The sequence below is a fragment of the Hyposmocoma kahamanoa genome, unplaced genomic scaffold (assembly GCF_003589595.1).
Source record: "Hyposmocoma kahamanoa isolate Upper Pololo Valley unplaced genomic scaffold, ASM358959v1 68, whole genome shotgun sequence".
Taxonomy (NCBI): domain Eukaryota; kingdom Metazoa; phylum Arthropoda; class Insecta; order Lepidoptera; family Cosmopterigidae; genus Hyposmocoma; species Hyposmocoma kahamanoa.
In genome coordinates, this window is record NW_020653856.1 from 4,041,445 (window position 1) to 4,050,240 (window position 8,796).

At 36.5% G+C, this 8,796-nt stretch overlaps 1 protein-coding gene across 3 annotated transcripts in view; it reads right to left on the reverse strand.

Moving 5' to 3' along the window:
• LOC113232321 (phosphatidylinositol 3,4,5-trisphosphate 3-phosphatase and dual-specificity protein phosphatase PTEN) overlaps positions 1–3,122 on the reverse strand; it is a 117,915-nt gene extending 114,793 nt beyond the window's left edge. For all 3 annotated transcript variants that reach the window (XR_003310611.1, XM_026467002.1, XM_026467001.1), the window contains exon 1: positions 2,538–3,122. Coding sequence is in view for 2 of the 3 variants with exons in the window: in XM_026467002.1 (XP_026322787.1) it covers positions 2,538–2,784 (247 nt within the window). In the remaining variant the exon portion in view is untranslated. The remainder of the gene's footprint in view (positions 1–2,537) is intronic.
• Positions 3,123–8,796: the final 5,674 nt, after the last annotated feature.

The following is an 8,796-nucleotide window of genomic DNA, read 5'->3' on the forward strand; positions in this document are numbered from 1 at the left end:
AATTGTTACTTTTACAAAAGCAAATGCCAATAGATTGCATATTTTTTTATTAAAATAAAAATATATGTGTCATTGTGATGGGTGGGACTTGAAATTAGTATTTATTGAACTTGGTGCTTGGTGTAACGGGCTAGTGTCCGCAACTCGACGTCAAGGCGCCTATTTTGCGTGTGGTAGCATTTATTGAATCTTTAATAACTCCTCACCATTTATACTTCCATGAAATCACTTATCACTGTTTTAAAATTCGTAAATTGTATTTTCTTCGACAGTAATAACTTTTTTACAAATAACTGCGAAAATTGTTGCTAACATTATAGGAAAAGATGCTTCACTATAGATGACAGCACTAATGAACGAAGTGAAAGCGTTAATGAAGACAAAAATACAATAATTGTACAATATCCGAAAAATCTCATTTATTTCTAATGATTTGATTTATTGGACGTATTCTAATCATATAATTAAAACCAAATTGTGTAATTTATTTTTTTGAACCGCAGTGTCATTTTCGCTGGAATGACCCTAATATAAAAAACATTGGATTTTAGAACATATAATGGCGTTTTCAAGTATACAAATTTAATCTGTGGAATAAATGATCATTTGATTTTGACGTTGATTTTCCCATAAAATTACTGGTAAATGTCAATTGTTTAAAGATGCATTGTGCCCAGTTATAAGTTTCACCCAAGTACGAAATGTTTATTTATAATTTGTTCATAATTGTCCATAATTACACATCTAACCTTGGTTTTGCTTAACTTGAACACATTTCGTTGCATGTTGAACTGGAATATTGTTAATTAATTATCCGTTAATGATTTTAGACTGTGCTGATATTTAATATTTTTTAATTTTATTAAAATGTTGCAATAATATAACAAATATGTTAATAGAACAATGAACATGAGAATACGTATAAAATTCCTATGAGCATTAAATTAAAAGACTCCGTACTAATGATAGTAAATAATAATAACTGCAATGAACCGATAGGAAGTATTTGATATAAAACCTATTTCTAACTAAGGTGATTGAACTCCATGTTCCGATATTAAAGCCTGGTAAAGAATAATCTATGTAGAACACACTTTTCAATTCACTTCCTTGCACAAAGTACAGAAATGTCGCTTCATTTTTGACAGTAAGAGCATTTTAACCTCTCTAAAAGTACTCGAGTTCTGAACGAAAACCTACTAAACACAAACCACAAGCACAGAAAATCTAGGACTTAAGCGCCATGATCCAATACCCATGCAACAGCATGGTACAGTAATTTAATGCCATGTTTTTTTATTATTGACGCATAATATGGTGAACCCTATGTACGTTCCAGTAAATTATGTGAAAGTTAACGTGGTATGTTTCATCTAATATTCAATATAAATATTATGTTGTTTGATCGCTGAGTTGTAATAAATATTTACCATGAAATTCAGTGAAACACATTTTACTCTTTTATTGCTCTAGGAATGATTTTGCCTTTAGAGATAGTCATTATGTATAACTATTGTATATAATTTGTTAGAATCAGTATGTACTTAAAAAATTTAATTTAATTTTTAGAATATCAAATTCTTTATCATGAACAGCATGACCGTAGCCAGTAAATAAATTCTTCTAAATATTTACTATTAAAAAAAATACACTAAATTCCATTACCAAAAAACTACATACCTACTAAACATACTTTTTCATGAAAAATATAACATTTGTTAAATTGTGTAAATTACATAATAAGCAGTTGCTTCAAAATTAAACAGTATATTACTAAAAAAAATTACTAATAAAAGCGGAGGATACAGTTTGAAACACAAGAAAACACGGCATTGTACAGTAGAGCACTCAGTTTCACACCACAATAACACTTTTTACCTATCTGTATCCATAACATGATTATCAGACAGGTCTGTATACCTAGCTATGTACTGTAAGCTATGTGTACATAGCTGTAGGTTATGTCTTGTTGCTATGCCAGTTTTTCACTAACTTTGTAGATATAAACACTAATTTCAACATACTAACAGCCTTCCATGCTATTTACCCAGCCTTTACTACATAAAGTGTACACACTAGTAGCCATTTTTCAAGGCCTTACAGACAACTTTTGACATAATAAGGACCAACTGAGTGCTGTCTCTACAAAGACCTTGGAACCCTAATACAACTTGTCAGATGATTGGTTTATACATTTATGACTGAATTATCATACAAATCGCACATTTTGACACCAGGCTCACCTGTAACCACGAAATTAAACGATTATCGTCGCCTATGCCATCGGGAAAGTGTAGAATGAACTAATTTATAGGTTATAAACCGAGTGCCCTTGAATACACTAAAAGGATGGTCTAGGTGGGTTATCGGGCCCGCGAGCGCGGTCTCCGGCCAATATTGACTGCGATATCCCTGTACAAACACACTCAGCGCCAAGGCCGACCCTACTGATAGACAAAAAGACTCACCCATTGTCCGACATCGATCTTACGCCAGGATAATCAAGCTAACACAGATTCACTGCACGAAAAGGATACAGGTTAAGTCCAGGTTGAACCCGTCCTTGATATAACGTTTCCGGCGCTTGCTGACGATACCCTTGATAGGGTTGGTCATCTTGATGTTGGATATGGAGTTGGCCATGACTGGGTCCGCGCGGCGCGGGAGCAGCTCTGCCGCGGCGCCCTTAGCGGGCCCTCGGCCTCCAGCCGCACCCCCCGCGCCTGTCTCTCGCTTCTCGGGAGCCTTTCGGTCGCGGCGCCGGCAGCTCACGCAAATACCCATAAAATAACCTCCGCCGAGCACGGCCTGCCCCGCGCATCGGGCCGGCGGCGGAGCGCGAGCGTGCAGCTGCCGCGCGCCCGCTCAGCTCGCACCCGCCATGCCTACCGTCCCGTCTGCTGCTCCGACCAGCGCTGCTCCAGGTGCCAGCCACCGCTAGCCAGCCCGCACCGCACGTCCACGCGCGACAACGATACACAGCCGCCACACCGAGCACCACCGACGCGACACTATAGCATAGCTCCACGGCGCACCACGCTTATGCACTTGCCGCTCTCGCTTCTAAGCAAGAGAAAACTTATCTCGCGCGAATGGCGTCCATCCTGCGTTTGCACTAGAACACGGCCGAAGAGAAACAGTTGCACAAGAAAGAAAAGATGGTTACGATGGCCGAAAGTGTAGTTTGCTTCCCATTCGCGCACGAGCTGCTCGCACGCGAGGGACAGAGAAAACGAAATCTTAGTTTCTAGATGGCTAGCTAGCTCTCTTTGTTCGTTCGTTTAGTTATAATTTTTCTCGCAAGGTGGCGTATAAGTGTTGACGTTTACCGAGATTCTTAACCAGAAACTAAGTTATTAAACGTAGAACTATAGGTTATCGCTATTTACAATAAAGACAAACTGAAATATTGCTAAAGTTACCGCATTTACAAAATATTGCTTTATTAATGCTTTATTACTTGCATAGAATCCTATTTGATTTCATAGTAGATGGCGCTGTAATCGAGAGTCCCGACTTGTTTAATTTTTTATTTTTACACGGGCAACAAATACGAACAGCCACATTTTCAATGGCGCCAATATTTAAATTGAAAATAAGGTGAAGGTGTTATAAACTTCATTATTTAAACTGCTAATAATTTAAATTGCTTTTAAAAGTGATTGACGACATTGTTTTAAACTAAGAATTTTCGACTTGATTCTTAAATATAGATAATAATATGGTTTAAAAGTTGAAGGGATTTTATTTAATTTTTTTATGATATTGTAAACAATGCTTACTTTCCCAGAAATATTATATCGGAACAATATGGGTTTACTATTATGTTACTGAGAAATAAATTGTTTCGTTAGTTAGATGAGTTTAAAAATGGTGAAACGCATAATTCTAATGAATACTAACCAGTTTAAAATGGCTTTGAGAGATTACTAGGGATTTAAAAACATTGTTTACCCCACGTCTTCATCAGGATTGCTTCTAAGATATATTTCGTATTGGTTTTGTCGCATAGAAATTTCGGATATACACACATAGGCACATGTGTAGTGAGGTTCCTCTGACCCAGGATAAATTGGCAAAAATAATTTTTTGTCAAGCGTCGTAAAACGTCATAACTGAATCTCCTCCTGAATAACTAAAACTGTATTTTGTATTACTCTCTCACAGAGTAAGTACTACGGTAAGTTGTTAAAGGCAATATTTGTATACATAGACATATAGGCCGCCAGATTCATCCATTCTCGTCGAGTCGTCTCACGACTTAACTCTAGTCGCTGCTCATGCTTGTCGAGCCCATTAATCAACTAGCTAACACTAGAGAAGTCCTTGATTTCCGGTGGAGTAATTTTATTGAATGAACTTTTGTATTTTAAAATGGTTCTGGTCTGGTGCTGGGGGTAGTTAATTCGTTAACTACCCCCAGCACTAGCTCCCGGAGTTTAGTTTAAGACCTGATTGTCTAGACCATAGGTTCCCAAACTTTTTGGCAAACCTTAGGCAAGACAAAAAAATTTCACGCAACCACAAAACATAATTAAAAACACGTCAAAAAACAATCAAAAAATATAAAAAAAAGTTGAAAAAAAAACAGCATCAAAGCCTCCCAATTCCTTCCGAGGACCCTATCGCACCCCCAGGACTCTTCAGCACCCACTGGGGGGCGGGGACCACTTTGGAAAAATATGTTCTAGACGGATGAGCCTAACGCAAGATCATGATGGATGGCACAAACTATGTAGGTAAGGTCTATACCCCGCAGTGAAAGTCAGGACGTGGATAATGATAATGATGTCATTGATTGGCATATTGTTGTTGCTACTAATAGACCGGCTCTTGAAAAAAACATCACACTATCACACTTTCATTACAGGACATCCTAGATTGCCCAGAAAATGCATTCTCATTTATGATTTTATTTACTTCTACTCTTGGAGAAGTCTGACTTGAAGAAAATACTCGGCCTTGCGTTGCTACTTAAAAATGACATACTCACTCTACAACAAACACAATTATTCCGCGTTTAAAATAAATTAATGAAAAAAAATTTAATTAATTGGATCTGGCAGTATGAATTAGAATTAGGTTAAGACAGGCTAACCTGTTTCGAACGACGAAAAATTTTATAGCTACCGGTTCAAGAAAAGTATACCTATTTATAGGATTTGGCTTAGGCAGGCACGGTCCATAGACCTTTGCCTTTCGGCAAGGAAAAAGAACATGACTTATCAAGTTTTTAGGTTTTCGCGATTGTTACACATAGGAAATGAAACTATATTCCTGGATTATAATTCTGGAAATAATTTCATTTCCTAAAAACATGGCTCATCATGAGTATTCACGTGGTCTTGTTTGACTATTGTTCTGTGGTCAAAACCATTATAGTTACGTCACAGAACAATAAATACAGTTGTTTTTTCTTCTTCCGTGGTTTTGAGAAAAAAAAGTCATTACATTAAGCCATATGTGATGTCTCTTCAACGTGGCTCCGTCTGTTTTAATGGTCCAAGCCCAAAAGAAGAATATGATTCTCGTAGCGTATATTTCTTTTCTCCTAGAGCCTGAACTACTTTAACTGATTTCAACGTAAGTGGGATCACATTTTACGAGTGTGTCAAGAGGTCTCCGATCCATCATCTCGGAATTCGTCGCTCTAACTAAATTATTCTTAGGAAATGAAACTATTGCGTGACCATAGGACTCGTAAACTGTGTGAAACATTGTTTTGGCGTTAGACCTCGGAGCTTTTACAGGTCCGTGGTCAGTCAGCCGTGACTTTGGGATCTGTAACGGGCCCGAAACGTTAGTTTGTTTGTTTGAAAAAAAAAACAAATATACGATACGATTTAAATCAGGTAATAAGCTAAACAGAATATAAGTTTAACGTATTCCTTCAGATTAACAAATGTTAATTAAGATTCAACAGATTAAGTAATTTCTAAAATTTTAAAATTAACTTGAGGCGATATCACATAGCTTTGCACTTTTTTTTAACTGGTTTTTATACACATTTATTATTATTTTAATGTAGTTTTAAATTTCACGTAGGTACTCAACGAAATCGATGTCTTTCTTTCTCAAACTCGCATCTCATAAAGAGTGATTATTTAGGAGATGACAAAACTTTCTATTTATTTTAAAGAGAAGTACGAAATTGTACTTACTTAGGTATAGTAACTTTAAATAGGTAAAAATTTTAAAAACTACCTACTATATTTATATGTATATTTTTGTACGCCTTACAAAATTTGCTTCCTCATTTGTGCACTGACGCATTATCTATTCTAATATTTATTTCTAAAGCAACTTTACCGAATTTCATTGAACTCTGACTTCACTAAATACAATTGCCACACATCCTGTGGTACCTAGTTGGTGATTAAGTATAGTAGCAAGCAACTATTAAAAACAGAAAATGACCAAAAAATTAAGATGACGTGTTGGAGGTATAGATCTGTTACGTCGAAGAACACCATGAGCTCATCAACATATTATCATCGAACCCTTCCATTTAATGAACGAACTCGAACTGGCAAATTTCATCTCGATGATGTCCTTTGTGCAACGTTATTGTCCTCTTACGATCAGTCTAGAACGATGATCTTTTTTTTATGAGTACACTTATTGGCTTATCAACTTAGCCATTTATACATTTCTGTCTGTACACTCTACGGCTCACAGTAAACTGGTCATACGGCCAGCACCCACATAAATAATATCAGTTTGAGGTATCTATTATAGCGGCGCAGATAATTGGCCGCGAGTAGACAGCTTGTTGCCACCCGGCGGCAGCGCACGCGCACGCGTTGCGCATGGCAATACGTGACGATAGGCTTGGCCTAACATACACATTGATAATGCGTGTTGCTACAGGTTCTTTTCTATTTCAAAGGCGTGTCATAATTCGTTAGTCCCATTTAAGCTATTGTATGCTGTGAATATTTCAAAAGAACCAATTAATTTTAGTGATTTAAGTTACTTTATCTAAGCGGGTAAGAATGATAACCTAGTGGTAGAATGTGCCACTTCTAAAAACAAGAAGTATGAAATTCGATAATCTTCTTTTGTAAATTAACATATTATCAATTGGCACACGAAGAATGAAGATAAAAATCGCCCAGAACTGGTAGATCGTAAATGTGTGGTAAAGGTGTCGTAGCTCATTATGATAATGCCAAACCACACACATGTTTACAAAATCGTCAATAGCTATTGCAGTTTGGTTAAAGTGTGTTACCTCGTGGTTACCTCACCCCACCGTGGGTACTCGTCTGAGTCACTTCAGATTTTCATTTGTTTCATTTTTATTTAATGCTTTGAAAGGACACGGTTTTGATAACCAAGAGACTATCAAACGACACTTAGAGCGGTATTTTCTAAGTAACGACAGTATTTTTTATGAAAAGTAATTCTAAAATTAAATACCCAAAAGGTGGCAAAACATCATTATAATTATATATAAGGACATTTTTTTCGTTAAGGGACAATATACGCATTACGCTTGTCCTCCACTGATAACGTTTTTTGTTTTCTACACTCGCATTAGTCTTTATATATTTGCGTTTATTATTCGTTTTTTGGTACGTTACAATCTGAAGAGAATGGCGAGGTCTACTTCTCCTCACGTTTCCATCCACGTACTTGTAGGTATTATGTCATTCTTCCAGCATATATTAAAAAGATGATGCACCCCTAATTAGCTCCGTACCTTTAAAATGATTTTAAAATTTCACCTGCATAGGGTGCGATCCTTTACCTCTCTCTCTCTCTCTTACCGATCGATGGCGTACACTATAATGCTCGCCATCGTGGTACAAGGATTTGCCAATCGACGTAGGACACTCGCTGATTATTGCCCTGAGTACGCCAGACGTACAAGAAAAGAATGGTAGGTACGTCGTGCGGGTTGAACCTTTGTTAGTCAAGGTTGTAGTCAAGTGGTGGAGAAAACGGCTCGCAAATGTTCTCCGTAAGCCAATCCTTACCAAGTAAGCGTATCCATACCAGGGTTGTTGCTGACGCAGGATTTTTACACATCAGCGGATGCGGATGTGAATGCTGATTTATTACTTTAACATCAGCATATGCTGATGTGGATGCTGATGTTATTTATTTAAAAAAAAATCGTGAAGTCAAAGTTAAATTATCATTTATTCCGTAGGTAAAATTGTTACACTTGAAAAAGTAATTTAAAGCTATTGCTCGTTCACTACGCTGAAAAGAACGACCAAAAAACTCTAGGGATCGCTCTTTTCAAATAAACTTAAATGCTATGGAATACACTTTGTATAATAATTGTGTGGAATGGACTCAAGTTGTCTTTCCATACATCTTTATCTAACACATACTCCATACTTCAATTTTGTAATGTAACTTTTCAATTAAAATACTTTTAATGTAAGTTTTAAACTTAGGAAATGATAATCTTAATATATTCTGTGGAATCTTATTGTAAAAACGTATACAGAACAGTGAAAAATGTACAGATCTTTATTGAATACACATGAAAAAGCTTTTTTAATTATTTTAATTTTTTCAATGATTTAGTGACATTTGTTATAAAAAATGAACCTCCTTAAAATTAATCATACTGACATTTTTTCAAAGGTAAGAACTACGACTGAGTTGATTTTTGGGCTAGCAGCCTATCTCTGGATGGTTTGTAAATTTATGTCACGATGCGAATATCCGCAATGAATATCAGTATCAATCAATGCGGAGGCTGATGCGGATGCGGCTATTTTAATTCATGCGGATTATCTGAAGATGTGGGTGCTGATGCTAATATTCGCAACAACA